The 23,102-nt window shown below is 45.5% G+C and overlaps 1 protein-coding gene across 8 annotated transcripts in view; it reads right to left on the minus strand.

Annotated features, from left to right (window-relative positions):
• Positions 1-23,102, minus strand: part of r3hcc1l (R3H domain and coiled-coil containing 1-like) — a 181,443-nt gene that overhangs the window by 72,305 nt on the left and 86,036 nt on the right. For 5 of the 8 annotated variants that reach the window (XM_068053117.1, XM_068053112.1, XM_068053115.1 and 2 more), the window contains one exon: positions 1,816-3,244. In XM_068053117.1, coding sequence (XP_067909218.1) covers positions 1,816-3,225 — 1,410 coding nt within the window. In that variant the 5' untranslated portion in view covers positions 3,226-3,244. Of the gene's footprint in view, positions 1-1,815; positions 3,245-17,259; positions 17,424-23,102 lie in introns of all 8 variants that reach the window. The other 3 variants (XM_068053113.1, XM_068053116.1, XM_068053114.1) reach the window with 1 other exon arrangement.

Raw genomic sequence — 23,102 nt, forward strand, 5'->3', positions numbered from 1 at the left:
TGTTGGAGCTGCACCCATCCAGGCAAGTGGAGTATTCCATCACACTCCTGACTTCTGCCTTGTAGATGGTGGACAGGCTCTGGGGAGTCAGGAGGTGGGTTACTCATTGCAGGAATCCTAGCCTGTGACCTGCTCTTGTAGTCATGGTATTTATATGGCTACTCCAGTTCAGTTTCTGGTCAATGGTAACCCCCAGGATGTTGATAGTGGAAAATTCAACAATCGTAATACCATTAAATGTCAAGGGGAGATGATTAGATTGTCTCTTGTTGGAGATGGTCATTGCCTGGCATTTGTGTGGCGCGAATGTTACTTACCACTTATCAGCCCAAGCCTGGGAATTGTCCAAGTTTTGCTGCATTTCTACACGGACTGCTTCAGTACCTGAGGAGTTGCGAATAGTGCTGAACATCGCTGCTGACTGCACAAACATCCCCACTTCTGATGTTATGATTGAAGGAAGGTCATTGATGAAGCAGCTGAAGATGGTTTGGCCTAGGACACTACCCTGAGGAACACCTGCAGTGATCTCTTGGAGCAGAGATGATTGACCTCCAACAACCACAACCATCTTCCTTTGTACTAGGTATGACTCCAACCAGTGGAGAGTTTACCAGATTCCCACCGACTTCAGTTTTCCCAGTACTCCTTGATGCCATACTCTGTCAAATGCTGCCTTGATGTCAAGAGCAGTCTCTACCTCACCTCGAGTTCAGCTCTTTTGTCTTGGATACCTTTTCACTGCCTCACTGAGATCATCTTTGCCTATGATCTAAATTTTTTTTTTTTATTCCCAGTTTCAAAGAAAAATTGTTCATAATTTGAAGCAGCCAATGCCAGCCTAGAGGGGGAACTGGACAACCTCCAGGTTTGGGCTGACAAATGGCCGATACTTTCCCATCTCACAGGCTTCACTTCAGATAATGACCATCTTGAACAAGAAACAGCCCAACCAACCTTCTCCTGCCCTTCAATGACACCATCACCTGATGGCTCACCCCATCAATATCCTGGAGGATAACTATGGCTAGAAGCTCAACTGGACCAGCCACATCAGCAGTTTGGCTACAACAGCAGGGCAGAGGTTGAGTACACTGCAAAGTGTGCTACTTCTGGACATCACAAAGCCACTCCACCTTCTCCAAGGCTAAACTCAGAAGCGTGATGGAATACTCACCACTCACCTGGGTATGTGGAATCGCAACAACACTCAAGACAAAGCAGTTTGCTCCTGCCACAGGATTCAATATTCACTTTCTCTTCCATGACTAAACAGTGTCTGCAGTATGTACTGTCTACTGGATGCTCAGAAACCCCCCAAGCTTACTTCCAACAGTACCTTCCAGCTCTATCACCTCCACTACCAAGAAAGGCAAGAGCAACGGGATCATGGGAACATGATTAACTTCTAGTGCCTCTGCATGTCACACATACACACATACTAATGTTCCTTCATAGTCAAAAGGCCATAACCTATTGTTCGCTAAAATTCCCTACCTACCACCATCGTGGACACAATCTCAGCACAGGATCTGCAACAGTTCACAGAAGCCCACCATTTCCCTTTCAGGGCAACCACACATGGACAATAAATGTGGTCTTGCCAACATTACCCACATCCCAACAACAAATATTTTTTAAAAATCATGTACATAATTTTGATGTAAGGCCATATAATACTAAGATTTCTAGAAGTGCAAATGGAAATATAATCAAAAATCCTTGTAAGAAATACAACTAGGAAATTATTTTACTAATCACCAGGCAATCATATTGCAGAAAAATCTTTTTTTTTTTAAAAAAAGTTTCCTTTACCTCTTCCAGGAGGTGAGGGTTCAAGCAATCGCCATCATCATTGAAAAGGGAATCCCAAGAGCCATCCTCAAGTTCTTCGGGAATTGATGTTTCAACACATTCAGATTCTTCTGCACCAGTGGTTAGTTGGCCCAAAGCCATGGAGACTTTGTTAACACTTTGCAAAACAGCACCAGTTTCAGCATCCATCTCTGTGCTGACTGGTTTACTGTCTGTCAGTTCTATTGTAATGTTGCTTTCATCTTTTAAGGGCCCACCCTCTTCTATTCCTTGCTGCACTTCTTGCATGGCTGAAAGGACAACAAAGTTGGAACTTGGGGAATCTGAACAAACTACATTTCCAGATAAACTGGTGGGTACAGTAACACTGTTCTCCTTTAGAGACGTACTCGTAGTTCCTTCTGAGAAAGTGTCATTATCTATGCTAGTTTCATGCTCTGTTGCATTGTTCACTTCAGCAAAGGTCTTGTAAGAACTGTTTACTTCAGCTGCTTCAGTGCATGTATATTGTGTACTGTTTCTTTCCATCTGCTGTGCCTCATTTACACCTTTAGAGCAGTCTAATACAGTATGGCTCACAACACCTGAACACTTACAGATGGCTAATTTAGATACTAGCTCATTTGGCTGAAGAAAACTGTCAGAATCATAACTCTCTTTCAACAGAGAGACAGCATCTGGAGGGAGATATTTGTTTACATCAGTGTAATGTTCTCTCACTATTGAATCTATGTTATAGGGTCTTCCATTATTTCTGTCTTGTGACTGTTCATTAGATGTATTTGGTGTAATCTGTTGTGCGCGGTCTTGGATTTCGACGCAACTGGATTTCATATCTTCTCCATTACTCTCAGCTATCGAACTGGTAACTTCAAGTAAATCATTTGCTACTACATCAATATTATTACATTTTTCTGACATTGCCTCTTCATGCATTAGTTCTCCACTATGCAATTTACTACTCTTTGATCCTTCCCTATATTTCCGCTGGGTCGCTTTCTTTTCTTTTAAGTGCTTTGATTCCAATCTGCTTCCTTCACCTGACGACCTCTCTTGTACAGAGTTCATGGTTTGCCTCCTTTTATCCAAATTCAATCTTCTTTCCAAATCTTTGTTGTTGTGCTCTCTTTTACTTTCTTGCTGTTGAGGCAAGTTGGTTTCTGCATGCATCGGCTCATGGCGCCCTCCCATGTCCTTGCAAGAAAATACCTTTAGAGCAGCACTTGGCTCACTCTTTTCCACTGCATCTACTGTGAGCACCTTCTGGGCTACTGGAGTAACTTCTCCCTCTTGTTTGGGGCCACAATTTAGCTGCTGTTCCATTCTCATATGCCGTCGAGCTCTGGGAACATACAGAGCTTTGTCTGGCCTCTTTGACCGTGGTTTGTTCTTGTCATGTTCCTGCTCCATAGAGTTTTTCTTTTCTTATCTGAAACACAATCAGATAACAGTCAAATGTTCAATCCACTTTACTGCTGTCCATTAACAATATACTGCAAGAGCTATCAAAAATAAGAGTTGCCAGTGCAAATGAATCAGTTTTGTCAAGTTGAAAAGAGGATGCAATCACTCCTCACGCAGCAGTTAAATACAGCAACCTTTGCCTGAATCAAAGTAGTTCCTTTCAGTAATGCAATTATTTTCCTCTAATATTTTCACGTTGGTCTCTCTCGAGGACCATCACATTCAATTGAACACCTTCAGCTCGAAAGGCAGGTGTTGTTAAAAAAAAAATGTTTTCAGAAATTCATGGGCAGTGCTGAACAAAATGATTAAAAGACAGAAAAAATAACTAAGTCTACCTTTCCCATTGTCAGGAAATCAGACAAACTACCACAAAGACACATCTTAGCATTGCCATTGGGAGTTCAGTAAAATGCAACATGAAATTCTCAAACAGCAATCACTTGAACCGAAAAAACAACTAGAAGGACTGAAAGTTCTGTTCTGCCAAACCCCGAAGGGGGTAGGCGGTGGCGTAGTGGTATTATCACTGGACTAGTAACCCAGAGACCCAGGGTATTTCTCTGGGACATGTGTTCGAATCCCACCACAGCAGAAGGTGGAATTTGAATTTAATCAATAAATCTGGAATTAAAAGCTAGTCTAATGATGGCCATGAAACCATTGTCGATTGTTGTAAAAACCCATCTGGTTCACTAATGGAAGGAAATCGGCTGTCCTTACCTGGTCTGGCCTACATGTGACTCCAGACCCACAGCAATGTGGTTGACTCTTGCATGCCCTCTGAAATGGCCTAGCAAGCCACTCAGTTGTATCTAACCGCTACAAAGTCTATAAAAAGAAATGAAACTGGACGGACCACCCGGCATCGACCTAGGCACCGGAAACGACAACGGCAAACCCAGCCCTGTCGACCCTGCAAAGTCCTCCTTAGTAACATCTGGGGGCTTGTGCCAAAGTTGGGAGAGCTGTCTCACAGACTAGTCAAGCAACAGCCTGACATAGTCATACTCACAGAATCATACCTTACAATGTCCCAGACACTGCCATCACCATCCCCGGGTATGTCCTGTCCCACCGGCAGGACAGACCCAACAGAGGTGGTGGCACAGTGGTATACAGTAGGGAGGGAGTTGCCCTGGGAGTCCTCAACATTGACTCTGGACCCCATGAAGTCTCATGGCATCAGGTCAAACATGGGCAAGGTAACCTCCTACTGATTACCACCTACTGCCCTCCCTCAGCTGATGAGTCAGTACTCCTCCATGTTGAACACCACTTGGAGGAAGCACTGAGGGTGGCAAGGGCACAAAATGTACTCTGGGTGGGTGACTTCAATGTCCATCACCAAGAGTGGCTCGACAGCACCACTACTGACCGAGCCCTAATGGACATAGCTGCGAGACTGGGTCTGTGGCAGGTGGTGGGGGAACCAACATGAGGGAGAAACATACTTGACCTCGTCCTCAACAATCTGCCTGCCGCAGATGCTTCTGCCCATGATAGTATTGGTAGGAGTGACCACCGCACAGTACTTGTGGAGACTAAGTCCCACCTTCACATTGAGGATACAGTACATCGTGCTGTGTGGCACTATCACCGTGCTAAATGGGATAGATTTCAAACAGATCTAGCAATGCAAAACTGGGCATCCATGAGGAGCTGTGGGCCATCAGCAGCAGCAGAATTGTACTCATCCACAATCTGTAACCTCATGGCCCGGCATATCCCCCACTCTACCATTACCGTCAAGCCAGCAGACCAACCCTGGTTCAATGAAAAGTGCAGGAGGGCATGCCAGGAGCAGCATCAGGCACACCTCAAAATGAGGTGTCAGCCTGGTGAAGCTACAATCCAGGACTACTTGCATGCCAAACTGCATAATCAGCATGCGATAGACAGAGCTAAGTGAACCCATAACCAAAGGATCAGATCTAAGCTCTGCAGTCCTGCCACATCCAGCCATGAACTGGAGGAGGTGGCTCCACAAATATCCCCATCCTCAATGATAGGGGGGAGCCCAGCACATCAGTGCGAAAGATAAGGCTGAAGCATTTGCAACAATCTTCAGCCAGAAGTGCCGAGTTGATGATCCATCTCGGCCTCCTCCTGAAGTCCCCAGCATCACAGATGCCAGACTTCAGCCAATTCGATTCACTCCGCGTGATATCAAGAAACAACTGAAGGCACTGGATACTGCAAAAGCTATGGGCCCTGACAATATTCCAGCAATAGTACTGAAGACCTGTGCACCAGAACTTGCCACGCCCCTAGCCAAGCTGTTCCAGTACAGCTACAACGCTGGCATCTACCCTGCAATGTGGAAAATTGCCCAGGTACGTCCTGTACACAAAAACCAGGACAAATCCAACCCGGCCAATTACCGCCCCATCAGTTTACTCTCAATCAGTAAAGTGATGGAAGGGATCATCAACAGTGCCATCAAGTGGCACTTGCTTAGCAATAACCTGCTCAGTGACGCTCAGTTTGGGTTCTGCCAGGGCCACTCAGTTCCTGACCTCATTACAGCCTTGGTTCAAACATGGACAAAAAGAGCTGAACTCAAGAGGTGAGGTGAGAGTGACTGCCCTTGACATCAAGGCAGCATTTGACCGAGTATGGCATCAAGGAGCCCTAGCAAAACTGAAGTCAATGGGGATCAGGGGGAAAACCCTCTGCTGGCTGGAGTCATACCTAGCACAAAGGAAGATGGTTGTGGTTGTTGGAGGTCAATCAGCTGAGCTCCAGGACCTCACTGCAGGAGTTCCTCAGGGTAGTGTCCGAGGCCCAACCATCTTCAGCTGCTTCATCAATGACCTTCCTTCAATCATAAGGTCAGAAGTGGATGTCCGTGGATGATTGCACAATGTTCAGCACCATTCGTGACTCCTCAAATACTGAAGCAGTCTGTGTAGAAATGCAGCAAGACCTGGACAATATCCAGGCTTGGGCTGATAAGTGGCAAGCAACATTCGCGCCACACAAGTGCCAGGCAATGACCATCTCCAACAAGAGGGAATCTAACCATCTCCTCTTGACATTCAACGGCATTACCATCGCTGAATTCCCCACCATCAACATCCTAGGGGCTACCATTGACCATAAACTGAACTAGAGTAGCCATAGAAATACCGTGGCTACAAGAGCAGGTCAGAGGCTAGGAATCCTGAGGCGAGTAACTCACCTCCTGACTCCCCAAAGCCTGTCCACCATCTACAAGGCACAAGTCAGGAGTGTGATGGAATACTCTCCACTTGCCTGGATGAGTGCAACTCCAACAACACTCAAGAAGCTCGACACCATCCAGGACAAAGCAGCCCGCTTGATTGGCACCCCAGCTACAAACATTCACTCCCTCCACCACCGACGCACAGTAGCAGCAGTATGCACCATCTACAAGATGCACTGCAGCAATGCACCAAGGTTCCTTAGACAGCACCTTCTAAACCCACGACCTCTACCAACTAGAAGGACAAAGGCAGCAAATACATGGGGACACCACCACCTGCAAGTTCCCCTCCAAGCCACACACCATCCTGACTTGGAACTATATCGCCGTTCCTTCACTGTCACTGGGTCAAAATCCTGGAACTTCCTTCCTTACAGCACTGTGGGTATACAAACCCCAAATGGACTGCAGCGGTTCAAGAAGGCAGCTCACCACCACCTCCTCAAGGGCAATAAATGCTGGCATAGCTAGTGACGCCCACATCCCATGAATGAATTAAAAAAAAAATTTCAGAGTGAAGTAATGATGGGGGCAGATGGTCGAATAGTTGATAGAGTCATTGAGTTTTACAGTACAGAAACAGGCCCTTCGTCCCAACAAGCCTGCGCCGACCATCAAGCACCTGCCCTAACAAATCCCATTTCCCCGCACTTGGCCCGTAGCCTTGTATGTTACGGCATTTCAGGTGCTCATCGAAATATTTCTTGAATGTCGTGAGTGTTCCTGCCTCTACCACCCCTTCAGGCAGTGTGTTCCAGATTCCAACCACACTCCGGGTGAAATAATTCCTCAACTCCCCTCCAAACCTAGCCCCTTACCTTAAATCTATGCCCCCTAGTTATTGACTTCTCCACTAAGGGAAAAAGTTTCTTCCTCTCTATCCTATCAATGCCCCTCATAATTTTGTATACCTCACTCAGGTTCCCCCTCAGCCTTCTCTGCTCCAAGGAAAACAACCCCAGCCTATCTAGTCTGTCTCCATAACTGAAATGCTCCAGCCCAGTCAACATCCTGGTGAATCTACCAGTCGCATCTTCCCCTCCCTTCCCCCGTCAGCATTCCGAAGGGATCGTTCCCTCCGTGACACCCTGGTCCACTCCTCCATTACCCCCACCACCTCGTCCCCGTCCCAGGGCACCTTCCCCTGCAATCGCAGGAGGTGTAATACCTGCCCATTTACCTCCTCTTTCCTCACTATCCCAGGCCCCAAACACTCCTTTCAGGTGAGGCAGCGATTTACTTGTACTTCTTTCAATGTAGTATACTGTATTCGCTGCTCACAGTGTGGTCTACTCTACATTGGGGAGACTAAGCGCAGACTGGGTGACCGCTTTGCGGAACACCTCCGCTCAGTCCGCAAGCAGGACCCTGAGCTTCCGGTTGCTTGCCATTTCAACACTCCCCCCTGCTCTCATGCTCACATCTCTGTCCTGGGATTGCTGCAGTGTTCCAGTGAACATCAACACAAGCTCGAGAAACAGCATCTCATCTACCGATTAGGCACACTACAGCCTGCCGGACTGAACATTGAGTTCAATAATTTCAGAGCATGACAGCCCCCCATTTTACTTTCATTTTTAGTTATTTTTTCTTCCTTTTTTTTTTACATTCTTTTTTACATTTTTTACAATTTTTTTTGCATTTATTTCATTTCATCTTAGTTTGTTCAGTTTGCTTACCCACTGTTTTTTTCAGGTTTGCACTTGCTGCTGTTCAATATTCAGTGTATTCACACCTAATCTGTACTAATGCTTTGTCTTTCAACACACCATTAACATATTGTTTGCCTTTGCTCCGTGACCTTTTGGTCAGCTATGTGGCCTGGTCCAATCTGCACCTTCTCCTTTGTTATCTCTTGCCCCAGCCCCACCTCACTTGTTTATAATCTGTGACTTTTCTAATATTTGTCAGTTCCGAAGAAGGGTCACTGACCCGAAACGTTAACTCTGCTTCTCTTTCCACATATGCTGCCAGACCTGCTGAGTGGTTCCAGCATTTCTTGTTTTTGTTTCAGATTTCCAGCATCCGCAGTATTTTGCTTTTATTATCCTGGTGAATCTCCTCTGCACCCTCTCCACTGCAATCACATCATTCCTATAGTGTGGGAGGAATTGTGATGAATTAAGAGCATCACACACAATTAGAAAGTGTGCTTGTTTAAGTGTGATTTTTTTTCCCCAATAGTAATCAATACCAATATGCTAAATAAACCTTGAGACAACAGGTCAATAGGGGTCATATAGTAATTGGGACTGTGAGGCTTGTGCAATGGAGAGGGCCCTTTTGAGGTAATTTTTTTGGCAGCATGGAGGGAACTTCATTCTTCAAACCTTTGCTTAATTCTTACCAGAACAAGATGTTTCTACTCGTGGGAAGTCCAAAACAAAGGGGGCATAAGATCATAAGAACTAGGAGCAGGAGTAGGCCGTCCGGCCCCTCGAGCCTGCTCCGCCATTCAATAAGATCATGGCTGATCTTTTCATGGACTCAGATCCACTTACCCGCGCTCTCACCGTATCCCTTAATTCCTTTGTTGTTCAAAAATATATCTACCTTAACTTTAAAAACGTTTACTGAAGTAGCGTCAACTACTTCACTGGGCAAGGAATTCCATAGATTAACAACCCTCTGGGTGAAGAAGTTCCTTCTCAATTCAGTCCTAAATCTGCTCCCTCTAATCTTGAGGCTATGCCCTCTTGTCCTAGCTTCACCTGCTGGTGGAAACATCCTCTCTACTTGTATCTTATCTATTCCTTTCATAATTTTATGTGTTTCTATAAGATCCCCCCTCATTCTTCTGAATTCCAATGAATATAATCCCAATCTACTCAGTCTCTCCTCATAAGCCAACCCCCACAACTCCGGAATCAACCTAGTGAACCTCCTCTGCACCCCCTCCAGTGCCCGTACATCCTTTCTCAAGTACGGAGACCAAAACTGCACACAGTACTCCAGGTGCGGCCTCACCAGTACCTTATACAGCTGCAACATAACACCTCTGCTTTTAAACTCAATCCCTTTAGCAATGAAGGACAACATTCCATTTGCCTTCCTAATTACTTGCTGTACCTGCAGACCAACCTTCTGCGATTCCCTCTGCATAGCAGCATGCTGCAACTTTTTACCATTCAAGTAATAATCCTTTTTACCGTTACTCCTACCGAAATGAATGACTTCACATTTATTAACATTGTATTCCATCTGCCAGACCTTTGCCCACTCACTCAATGTATCTATGTTCCTCTGCAAAGTTTCACAGTCATCTGCACTTTGCTCTGCCACTCATCTTCGTGTCATCTGCAAACTTTGACAACCTACACGTGGTTCCCAACTCCAAATCATCGATATAAATTGTAAATAATTGCGGTCCCAACACCGATCCCTGAGGCACACCACTAGTGACTGATTGCCAGCCAGAATAGCACTCATTTATCCCCACTCTCTGCTTCCTGTTAGTCAACCAATCCTCTATCCATGCTAATACTTTATCCCTAACGCCATGCATCCTTATCTTATGCAGCAGCCTCTTGTGCGGCACCTTGTCGAAGGCCTTCTGGAAATCTAGGTACACCACATCCACTGGGTCCCCATTGTCCACCTTGCTCGTAATGTCATCATAGAATTCCAAAAGATTTGTCAAGCATGACCTGCCCTTCATGAACCCATGCTGCGTCTGCCCAACGGGACAATTTCTATCGAGATGCTCTGCTATTTCTTCCTTGATAATAGACTCAAGCATCTTCCCCACTACAGAGGTTAAGCTAACCGGTCTATAATTCCCTATCTTTTGTCTACCTCCCTTTTTAAACAGTGGTGTCACATCTGCTGTTTTCCAATCTGCTGGGACTACCCCAGAGTCCAGCGAATTTGGAAAATTACCGCCAGTGCACCTGCTATTTCTCCCGCCATCTCTTTTAGTACCCTGGGATGCATTCCATCAGGGCCAGGAGACTTATCAATCCTGAGCTCCATTAGCTTGCCCAACACTACCTCTTCCGTAATAATGATTGTTTCCAGGTCCTCAACTACGTTCGTCTCTTTGTCAATTACTGGCATGTTATTAGTGTCCTCCACTATGAAGACCGATACAAAATACCTGCTCAATGCCTCGGCCATTTCATCATATCCCATAACTAAATTCCCCTTCTCATCTTCTACAAGACAGTTAACTAATAAATCTAAAGAAAAAACTCCTTTACCCAGAGTGTGGTTAGAATGTAGAATTCGCTACCACATGGAGTAGTTGAAGTGCATAGCATAGATTGCTTTAAGGGAAAGTTAGACAAGTACGAGGAAGAAAGGAATAGAAGGATATGCTGATAGGGTTAGATGAAGTAGGATGGGAGGAGACTCACGTGGAGCATAAACACCAGCATAGGCCAGTTGGGCCAAATGGCCTGTTTCTATGCCATAAATTCTACTCAAGATGTAAATGTGTGTTAGTACCCAAGATCATTGAAAACCAAAGTACACAATCCTTTTTACCATCTTCAAGTCCCTCCGGGCCTCACCTCTCCTACGCTTGCAATCTCCTTGAGCCTTATGTCCTTGTTCGCATCCTCTGTTCTTCCTTCACTCCATTCATCACACTTTGGAAATTCCTCCTTAAGCACTTTCAAAATCTTCCTTAAATCCCATCTTTTTGACAGTGCCTTCAGCACCTTGCCTAGTATTATACCTACTACTTAAGCTCAACCCCAATCTATAATGTGCCTTAGGGCGTTTTGCTACATTAAAAGTGCTCTAAAAATGGAAGATGACGCTGTTGAAGCTATCCAAACCCTGTTTCAACCTGGGACGCTTATGAATCAATTATGGGGAACAAAGGAGAGAACAGTGAGCAAGAAAGCAAAACAGCACTCCTGTTCCCCATCTTATCTCTAAATTTCTACTGGCTACAACTGCTTCAGAGATTTAAAACATCGGTTGCACTGTAAAAGCACATCTCTTCTCTGTCGAACTCTCAATCTGCTCTGAAACATGTGGCAGCTTTCTTAGAAGAAAACACTGTTTCAAGACTTCAAATAGAGTTAAGCACATTCCTCAAGACCTCAACAGTGGCCCAAAATTCATTCTGTATCATACTTCGTAGGAAAAAAAGGTGAGACTTTAAATTCTTTATAGAATTCAATATTTGAACATTGCTTTCATAGCTGGGAAAGTTTTTCTAGCATCTCTCCTGCACCGGACACAAAAATGTCTCTCATTCTTTCTAGTCTCACTACTTTTGATACCATGGCAGTGCTCCTTTGCTCCTCCTAAAATTCAAGTTCATTGTCATTCTTATCCTTCCCCCTCTAAATCCTCAGGCTACATTGAAATCAAAATTCAAAGCAACATTCAAAACAATTGTTTTTATTTTTATTTTTTATTTAGAGATACAGCACTGAAACAGGCCCTTCGGCACACCGAGTCTGTGCCGACCAACAACCACCCATTTATACCCTACAGTAATCCCATATTCCCCATCACCTCCCTACACTAGGGGCAATTTACAATGGTCAATTTACCCATCACCTGCAAGCTTTTGGATGTGGGAGGAAACCGGAGCACCCGGCGAAAACCCACGCAGACACAGGGAGAACTTGCAAACTACGCACAGGCAGTACCCAGAATCGAACCCGGGTCCCTGGAGCTGTGAGGCTGCGGTGCTAACCACTGCGCCACCAATTGCTTGCCAGGAATTCAGTAAAGTACAATGCTGGGGTGAAGTTTTCCACAATATGCAGTCAGTACGACTTTACCAGCACATTAATTTTTTTAAATTCAGTCATGGGATGTTGGCACCACTGACAAAGCCAGCATTTATTGCCAATCCCTATATGCCCTTGAGAAGATGGTGGTGAGCTGCCACCTTGAACCACTGAAGTCCATCTGGTGTAGGTACACCCACAGTGCTGTGAGGGAGGGAGTTGCATGATTTTGACCCAGCAACAGTGAAGGAACAGCGAAATATTTCCAAGTTAGGATAGGATGGTGCGTGAGTTGGGGGGGGGGGAAACTTTCATGTGGTGGTGTTTCTTGTTCTTCGAGGTGGTAGAGGTCACGGGTTTGGAAGGTGCTAGCAAATGAGCCATGGTGAGTTGCCGCAGTGCATCTTGTAGATGGTACACTAATGCCACAGTGTGCCAGTGGTGGAGAGAGTGATGTTTATGGTGGTGGATGGGGTGCCAATCAATTTGTCCTGGCCGGTGTCAAACTTCTTGTGTTGTTGGAGCCACACTCACCCAGGCAAGTGGGGAGTTTTCCATCTTAACTTGTGCCTTGTAGCTGGAGGACAGGCTTTGGTGAGTCAGAAGATGAGTTACTCGCCGCAGAATTCCCAGTCTCTGACCTGCTCTTGTAGCCACAGTATTTATATGGCTGATCTAGTTAGGTTTCTGGTCAATGGTGACCCCTCCCGCAGGATGTTGATGGTGGGGAATTCACCATGGTAATGCCATTGAAGGTCAAGGGGAGATGGTTAGTTCTCTTTTGCTGGAGATGGCCATTGCCTCGTACTTGTGTGGTGCGACTGTTACTTGCCACTTATCAGCCCGTCTAAATGCTGTCCAGGTCTAGCTGCATGCAGACATGGACGACTTCATTATCTAAGGAGTTGTGAACGTAACTTAACACTGTGCAATCATCAATGAACATCCCTATGATTCCCCACAAAAGTAAAGTATAATGGCACTATGACTTAGCCCTGGCTAGCCCAAAGCAGTTGGTTTCCAGCTTGATATGTCATCTTTCTTCTTTGGCCACCTTGTCTCGAGAGACAATGGGTATGCGCCTGGAGGTAGTCAGTGGTTTGTGAAGCAGTGCCTGGAGAGGCTATAAAGGCCAATTCTAGAGTGACAGACTATTCCACAGGTGCTGCAGATAAAATTGGTTGTCAGGGCTGTTACACAGTTGGCTCTCCCCTTGCGCTTCTGGTCTTTTTTCCTGCCAGCTAAGTCTCTTCGACTCGACACTTTTTAGCTCCATCTTTATGGCTATCCGCCAGCTCTGGCGATCACTGGCAACTGACTCCCACGACGTGATCAATGTCACAGGACCTCATGTCGCATTTGCAGACGTCTTTAAAGCAGATATGGATGGCCGGTAGGTCTGATACCAGTGACGAGCTTGCTGTACAATGCGTCCTTGGGATCCTGCCATCTTCCATGCGGCTCACATGGCTGAGCCATCTCAAGTGCCGCTGGCTCAGTAGGGTGTATATGCTGGGGATGTTGGCCGCCTCCAGGACTTCTGCGTTGGAGATACGGTCCTGCCACCTGATGCCAAGGATTCTCCGGAGGCAGCGAAGATGGAATGAATTGAGACGTCGCTCTTGGCTGACATACGTTGTCCAGGCCTCGCTGCCGTAGAGCAAGGTACTGAGGACACAGGCTGAATATACTTGGACTTTTGTTGTGTGTGTCAGTGCGCCATTTTCCCACACTCTCTTGGTCAGTCTGGACATAGCAGAGGAAGCCTTTCCCATGCACTTGTTTAATTCTGCATCGAGAGACAGGTTACTGGTGATAGTTAAGCCTAGGTAGGCGAACTCTTGAACCACTTCCAGAGCGTGGTCACCGATATTGATGGATGGAGAATTTCTGACGTCCTGTCCCATGATGTTCGTTTTCTTGAGGCTGATGGTTAGGCCAAATTCGTTGCGATCCTGTCGACGAGTCTCTGCAAACACTCTTCTGTGTGGGATGTTAATGCAGCATTGTCAGCAAAGAGGAGTTCCCTGATGAGGACCTTCCGTACTTTGGTCTTTGCTCTTAGACGGGCAAGGTTGAACAACCTGTCATCTGATCTTGTGTGGAGGAAAATTCCTTCTTCTGAAGACTTGAATGCATGTGAGAACAGCAGGTAGAAGATGATCCCAAACAGTGTAGGTGTGAGAACACAGCTCTGTTTCACACCACTCAGGATAGGAAAAGGATCTGATGAGGCGCTGCTATGCTGAATTGTGCCTTTCATATGGTCATGGAATGAGGTGATGATACTTAGTAGCTTTGGTGGAGAACAGATCTTTGCTAGTAGTCTGAAGAGACCACGTCTGCTGACGAGGTCAAAGGCTTTGGTGAAAGCAATGTAGAGGGGCATCTGTTGTTTGCGGCATTTCTCCAGTAGCTGGCGAAGGGAGAACAGCATGTCAATGGTGGATCTCTGCTCAAAAACCACACTGTGCCTCAGAGTAGATACGCTCAGCCAGCTTCTGCAGCCTGTTTAAAACGACTCGAGCGAAGACTTTCCCCACTATGCTGAGCAGGGAGATTCCACGGTGGTTGTTGCAGTCACCAGTCACCCTTGTTCTTTACAGGGTGATGATATTGGCATCGCGCATGTCCTGTGGCACTGCTCCCTCATCCCAGGACAGGCAAAGCAGTTCATGGTGTGCTGAAAGTATAGTAGGCTTGGCACTCTTGATTATTTCAGGGGTAATGCCATCCTCCCCAGGGGCTTTTCTGCTGGCTGGAGAATCAATGCATCACTGAGTTCCGATTTTGTTGGCTGTTCGTCCAGCTCATCCATGACTGGCAGAAACTAGGCTGCATTGAGGGCTGTATCAGTGACATTTTCCCTGGAGTAGAGTTCTAGGTAGTGCCCCACCCAGAAGTTCATTTTCTTGCATTAGTCAGTGATCGTGTTCCCTGATTTAGACTGGAGGGGGACGATCTTCCTGATGGTTGGCCCAAAAGCTCTCTTAATGCCATCATACATTCCTCTGATGTTTCCGGTGTCAGAGGCCAGCTGAATACGACTGCATAGGTGTTGCCAGTAGTCATTTGCGCAGCGCCTGGCTGTTCTTTGTGCAGCACTCCTGGCTACTTTAAGTGCTACGGATGTTAGCTCGCTGGGGGCTTTCTTGTAGTTCAACAGTGCAATGCGCTTAGCAGCTATGACAGGTTCCAGCTCTTCAAAGCGAGATTAAAACCAGTCTGCATTCTGCTTCACACGTTTGCCATAGGTGGTCATTGCTGAGTTATAGATGGCGTCTCTGATGTGGGCCAACTTGGTCTCTGCATCCCCTGTAGGAGTGTTTTAAAGGGCTTTTTCCAAGTGAATTTAGAAACTTATGTAGCAGCTTTGGATAAGAAATTCTGATATGTCATAGATGCAGGAAATAATCAGATCAACACATGGGTTAACTGTAGCAAGCCACTTCCTTTCCCCCACTGCTCGCACCATCGTCATGGTTCAAGTTCAATTGCACTTCTTTTGCTTTTTCATTTTTTTCAAAGTCAATCTCAACTGAATGGCATATGCTACATGTGCTTTTTACTTACTTAATTTCACATAGTTGGAAAGAGTTCTTGATTGCTCAAAAACAGCAAACAGTAATGTGGACCCAAATATTGGTTTTGAATGCGACCATGAAAGTACTTTGTTCAACCTGTGCACAGGTTTAGCTTAGTGAAAGATGTAATGGAGCGATGCAAATTCAATTCCTTAACTGGTTTTCACACACTTGCTTCTTAATTAACTTACCATTTATCTAAGTCATTGCTCTGATGGATCACTTAATTCAGGATCTGCATGACTTTCCTGACTCAAAATGTCAGTTAACATACTATCAGAAATACCTCTCTTCTCCCAGCACTTGCATGCTATAATTTTCTCCCAGTTTTCGACTGAGGGTTGTGGATTAAAACCCAATTCCAGGAGAGCAAAACAAATTAAAACTGACACTTCAGTATAAGTATTAAGGGAGTGCTACATTGTCAGAGGTGCCATCATTCCGATGAGACCTTAAATCAAGGACCTGACTGTTCAAGAGTATCAAAGATTCCTGCGGCAAGTAACTCACCTCCAGACTCCCCAAAGCCTGTCTACACAAGTCAAGAGTGTGATCGAATACTCTCCACTTGCCTGGAAGGGTGCAGCTCCAACAACACTCAAGAAGCTCGACACCAACCAGGACAAAGCAGCCCACTTGATTGGCACCCCTTCCACAAACATTCACTCCCTTCACCACCAACGTACAGTGGTAACAGTGTGTACCAGCTACAAGATGCATTGCAGCAATGCACCAAGGCTCCTTAAAGAGCACCTTCCAAACCCATGACCTCTACCACCTGGAAGGACAAGGGCAGCAGCTGTATGGGAACACCACCACCTGCAATTTTTCTCCATCCTGACTTGGAACTATATCGCTGTTCCTTCACTGTCGCTGGGTCAAAATCCTGGAACTTCCTTCCGAACAGCACTGTGGGTGTCCCTACCCCACATGGACTGCAGCAGTTCAAGAAGTCAGCTCACCACCACCGTCTCAAGGGCAATTAGGGATGGGCAATAAATTGGCCAAGCTAGCGACCCCACATGGACTGCAGCAGTTCAAGAAGTCAGCTCACCACCACCTTCTCAGGGGCAATTAGGGATGGGCAATAAATTGGCCAAGCCAGCGACGCCCACATCTCAGGAATGAATAAAAGGGGCTCCCCCTTTCGCCACTTCTCTAGTTTGACCGCAACAGGGTGTATCATTTTAACATGGTGATTTATTTTATCACTTCAGTGAGTACTTGCTGGTGTTCTCCTAATATAATTTGCAAATGAACCAGACAGGTTTTCTTGAGTTTAAACAAGAAAGATGCAAGTTTATTAACCTTAACACTCTAACCCGATTAAAGATTACTAACATATGCTACGCATCCACGCCCCACATTCACACAAGAGCCACACAAACACACACGTTAGAGGGGAAAAACAAAGTTGGGAGGTCGGACTAAAGACCGTAATAAATGGAATTTAAATACTAAAGTTTAGACCCACAGTCCTTAGTTGAAATTGTAGTCTTGAGGTCCTCGCTGGGCCATGAGCATGGTTCAGGCTTGGTTCTCAGGTTCCATAAGGTAGAAGAGGGGCTTTATCCATGTCCCCTAGCTGCTGGCAGTGCTGGGCTGTAGGCTTTCAGCTGAGGCTTCTCTGGGTCTTTGCTGGAGAGAGGGAGAGAGAAGATGTTCCTTCCCTGGATTTCAGTTATTTTATTTATTTATTTAGGAGATACAGCACTGAAACAGGCCCTTCGGCCCACCGAGTCTGTGCCGACCATCAAGCACCCATTTATACTAATCCTACACTAATTCCATATTCCTACCACATCCCCACCTGTCCCTATATTTCCCTACCACCTACCTATACTAGGGGCAATTTATAATGGACAATTTACCTATCAACCTGCAAGTCTTTGGCATGTGGAGTTACTGTCTGCCTTCTGAGGCACAATTCACAAACTCCCAGAGTTGCACAGTCATGTAATGTGTCCACCTCTGTGTTTGAATCAAAGTCTCCCAGGATGGTCTTTGAAATTCAACGCTTTCCTCAAACTGTTCAAACATAGTTGGTGGGGGAGAGGGGGGGGGGGGGGTTTGGCTCTTTCAAAGTCAATGGGTGTCGATGGCTTTTGACAACCAACATTGATAAAGCTATTTCAGATAAGCGAATCAGAAAGCATCCCATCGTTCTAGCTAGGCTAGGTAGTCACCTCTGTCTTCAGTCGGATTCTTTAGTTTCTAGTGCAAATTCATGTCCGTCTTGGCTGCTAGTAGTTCTGTTTTCTTTTAAAAGCTATTTGTTACACTGTCCAGTAAAAAGTCTCAGGCAAAGTTCCATACGATGAAATTAATATTTCCAGTTGGCATGTGGGGCTTCTATTACAACTCTCTCGAGTGCAATCACATCTTTCCCGTATAATGGCAACAACCAGAACTGTGTATAGTACTCCAGCTATGGTCCAACTAGTGTTTTATACAGTTCTAGCATAACTTTTCTGCGCTTATACTCTGGGCCTGGACCAATAAAGTCATGTATCCCATATACCTTCTTGACCACCTTATCTACCTGTCCTGCTACATTCAACGGTCTGTGGATATGGACTCCAAGGTTCCACTATTCCTCTACACTTCTCATTTATTACCATTTATTGGTTATTCCCTTACCTTGTTTGTCTTCCCCAAATACATGACATCTCACTTCTCCGGACTGAATTCTATTTGCCATTTTTCTGCCCACCTGACCAATCCCAGAGACGATCAATGACTTCAAGAGGAAGTTGGATGGCCACCTGAGAGAAATAAATAGACTTGAGGGGCTACAGGGATCGAGGGAGTGGGGCTGACTGCATAGCTCTGTGGAGCGCCGGCCTGGACTAGATGGGCCGAATGGCCTTCTGTGCTGTAAATGACTCTGTGACTATCTTTCTGAGTCTACAGCTTTCTTCCTCACTATCAACCACATGGCTAATTTTCACATCATTTGAAAACTTCTTAATCATGGCCCCTACATTAAGTCTAAATTATTGATATACATAGCAAACAGCAAGGGACCCAGTACTGAGTCTGTGGAATGCGACTGGAAACAGCCTTCCAGTCACAAAAACATCTGTTGACCATAACCCTTTGCTTCCTGCCACTGAGCCAATTCTGGATGCAACTTGCTACTTTCCCTTGGATCCTATGAGCTTTTACTTTTCTGACCAGTCTGCCATGTGGGACCTTGTCAAAAGTCTTGCTAAAATCCATATAGACCACATCAAAAGCACTACCCTCATCAATCCTCCTGGTTACCGCCTCAAAAAATTCATTGAAGCTAGTAAGGCACCACCTTCTCTTAACAAATCCATGCTGACTGTCCTTAATTAATCCATGCCTTTCTAAATGATTTATACGGTCTCAGAAATCTTTCCAATAATGTGCCCACCATCAAGGTTAGGCTGATTGGCTTGTAGTTACCTATCCCTTCCTCCCTTTTTAAACAATGTACAAAATTAGCAGTCCGCCAATCCTCCGGCACCACGCCTGTACTCAAAGAGAATCGGAAAATGATGGTCAGAGCTTCTGCTATTTCTTCTCTTGCTTCCCTTAACATCCTGGCATACAGTTCACCTGATCCTGGTGACTGATCCACTTAAGGATGCTAAACACCTTAATATTTCTTCCTTCACCGTGTTTATCTCATCCAATATTTCACATTCCTCCTGCTTAACCACAATGCCCCTTTCTTTTAAGAAAACAGGCGCAAAGTATTCATCAAGAACCAAGGCCACGTCTTCTGCCTCCACACACATTTTTTTGGTCCCGAATAAACTGTTCTTTTCTTAGTTATCCTTTTGCTCTTTAGTATTTATAAAACATCTTTAGATTTTCCTTGCCAATATTTTTTCACACCCTCTCTTTGCTTTCCTAATTTCCTTTTTGATTTTATTCCTGCACTTCCTATACTCCTCTTGGCTTTCAGCATCTGACATAAGCTTTCTTTGCCTTCTTACTCTGTAGGCTCTTAGATATCCAAGGGGTCTAGATTTGGGACGACACCAGGTAAAATTCCCCTACTCTTCTTCAAATAGTATCTCCGTATCTATTAGGTCCTGAAAAAGCAGATGAAGCCTTGGATTTAATGGTTTCACGTGTAAGAAAGCACCTCCGACAGTACAGCGCTCCCTCAGCACTGCACTGGGAGTGTCAGCCGAGAGTTTGTGCTCAAGTCTGAGTGGGACTTGAACCCACAACCTTCTGACTTAGAGATGAGAGTGCTTGACATATGAATGTTGAAAAGAATGATATACATCTCTCTCCATTAAATTTACTTGAACTTAATACTATTCTCTGTAAATAACACACACAGCAAGTGACAATTAGGTGCACAAGAACAATCCAAATACCATGCCCAAATTTCCTTTTGTCATCCTGTATGGGGAAGGCGAGTGGCAGGGAGGGCAAGAGAACAGCATCTTTGCTCTTCTAAAAATTCTCTCGCCTGGTCTTCTGAAGAGTCTCAGTTCTTCATGTGCGAGCTTAGGCAATAATTCGCAGGCTAATCAGGAAGCAGCACCACAATTGAGCCTGACCGCGTCTTCGTATGAAATCCAACAACTCACTTTCGTGTTAGCAGCGACTCGGGCAGAAACCGTGGCTGAAGTTCTCCTTCCTAACAGTGTGAACAGTGAATCAAATTTGTGTGGCTCAGTAACACAGCAGATTGTGCAATTAGTGCAAGAGTGTCTGAAGCTGAACTCCTCTCCACCTGCTCCCAACTCACTGTAAACGTGTCCCAAATATAATCATGACTGTGGACCCAATCTCTTACCATTTGTGATACAGTATTTGGGACTGTTAAGAAACCACACATCGTTTGAACATCTACGGTTGACAGGCAGATTTATATTCCCATTCCTAGACTGCATGTTTTAAATGAGGACCAAAGGTTCAGTGGTACACTGGCCGATGAGGTACCATGTTCACAGAACTGTTAAATCACACTTCCGAGGTCAAGTTTCCCTGCCTCCCCCCCCCCACCCCCTTTCCTTTTAGGATAGTTTGTTTTTTTTAAGTTTGCCTGTGCAATTTACAATAGTTAGTTTAGCACTGGCATATCTTCCTGCCGCTTCACACTGTTGCATGGAACAATGCATTTCCTTTTGTAAATGACTTAGCTGCTGTTCATCTTCCTGACCACCTGCTACATGGATTCCCTTGCTATCATTATAGATTGTGCAGATTGCTTCCTTTCACTACTCCTAAATTTACTGTGTTTCAAATGCTTTTCTTGTCACCACTATTTCTTTGCCATTTTCTTAGTACAAGTGAAATATATACCTGTCTCCACCTTAGCGTGTTGAATGGTTTTCACAGTTTGTGCTGTTGGGTGTAATAAGTGAGTAGAGTTAGCTCGGTGGTCAATAGATCATCAATAATCCATTAGACGGATGGTTTTGTGCTCATAGAACAAGGAATTAAAGATAGTAAACCTATCTCCTTCAATTCTAAATGAATCATCTACTGAAGCATTAATAACTTAATACAAATACAAAAACTTGCACTTGCATAGCTCCTTTAAAATAGTACAATGACCCAAGGCACTTCACAGGAGCCTCAAACGGAGATATTAGGACAGGTGCTATCAGCTTGGTCAGAGAGGTAGAGTTTTAAGATGTATCTTGAGGAGCAAGAGGTATAGAGGTTTAGGGAAGGAATTCCAGAGCTCAGGGCCAGGCAGCTGAAGATAAGACTGCCAGTGGGGAAGCAATTCTCCCCCCTCAGCTATTTGCTCCCTGCTTCACACTCCCCCAGCCTGACCTGTCGGCTGCTCGCTCCCCGCTTCACCCACTACCAACACCCCCAACCCTGATCTGTCAGCCGCACTCTCCCCTCTTCACCAAACCACCCCGACCTGTTGGCCACTCGCTCCCCGCCTTGCCACTTCACCCCCCTGCAATCGCCGTCTCTCTTTCCCGCAAGGAGGAAGTGGGGGGGGCGAAAAGAGAGCACGAGAGAGCGAAGATAGGCAAGGGAGGGGAGGGAGACTGCAAGCGGGAGCGGGGAGCAGAAGCAGGAGGGAGTGGGGGGCAGAGCAGAGGGGAGAAAGCGGCGAAGCAAGTGGGGGAGAAACGGCGAGGCAGGGAGCGAGCAGTGAGCAGACAGGCGCGGGAGGCAGCTGCAAAGAGGAGTGGGGTACTTTTGGGGGTGGGATGGAGGCGGCGGTTCGCAGCCACTGGGGATTTGAGTTTAATTTGATTTTGTGATAAATTGAGCAGTGCCATTTTTACTACTGGCAGCTGCCAAAAATGTTGCAGACAGTGACGTTTCAGTGCATGAGGCTGCATTTGCACATGTGCAAGTACTGCGCCACCTAGTGGGTTGCATGGTCAGCAAACGCAGCCAGGAAGAAATAGCTCTCACTAATGGACTGAAACTAATGAGGGAAATGCCTTTTCTCACCTATCAGAACAAGGCTTTTACCAACCATTTAGGACCAAATCATTTCAAATACTGCAACAAAATACCCGAGAGGTTTTCAAGATTATGAAAGAGTTTGCTAGGGTAGACAGAGAATATAGTTTCCACTTGCGGGAAAGACCAGAACTAGGCGTCATAAAAATAAGAGAGTCACTAATAAATGCATAGAGAATTCAGGAAAAACTGCTTCACCCAGAGTGGTGAGAATGTGGAATTCACTGCCATGTGGAGTATTTGAAGTAGATAGCATAGATGCATTTAAGGGGAAGCTAGGTAAACACATGAGGGAGAAAGAAATGGAAGCATATCAGGTTCATGAGGAAGTGCAGGAGCAGGCCCATGTGAAACAATCACCTGCATGGACCTGTTGGGCTGAATGGCCTGTTTGTGCTGTAAATACTTTGTAACTTGCAAAACAAAAAGTGCCATCTGCAGACAGAAAACTGTAAAAATAAGATTGTGGAGGGCAGTGGCAAGCAGATCAGGAGGCAGGGAAAAAGATTGATTGGACTTGTTCAGTTTCCTGTCCCTTCCTAACCAAGCATGCTGAGACCAGTTGCAGTTCTATAACCGTTGTTCTGGCTGATCTGTTAGCGTTGCCATGCAGACAGTAGAGCAGAGGAGACCAGGGAACTGTGGACAATGGAGTAGACAAGACTGGGGTAGTCCAGGAAATAGAGAGCAGCAGCTGAAGTGTGAGGAGCATCAACAAGCCAGAAGTCTAAGTGAGGAGCCAGCCAGCCAATTTTTGTGTATAGTTGTTGGAAATTTCTTTTGGAAAAAGATTGGTGTTGAATTTTTTATATCCGGGTGTCAATGGGAAACAGTGCAAAAGGTGTTGCCAACACTCAATCCTGTGATACATTTTGCTTAAATGCTCGG

This window comes from Heterodontus francisci, chromosome 20 (assembly GCF_036365525.1).
Source record: "Heterodontus francisci isolate sHetFra1 chromosome 20, sHetFra1.hap1, whole genome shotgun sequence".
NCBI classification, from domain to species: Eukaryota; Metazoa; Chordata; class Chondrichthyes; order Heterodontiformes; family Heterodontidae; genus Heterodontus; species Heterodontus francisci.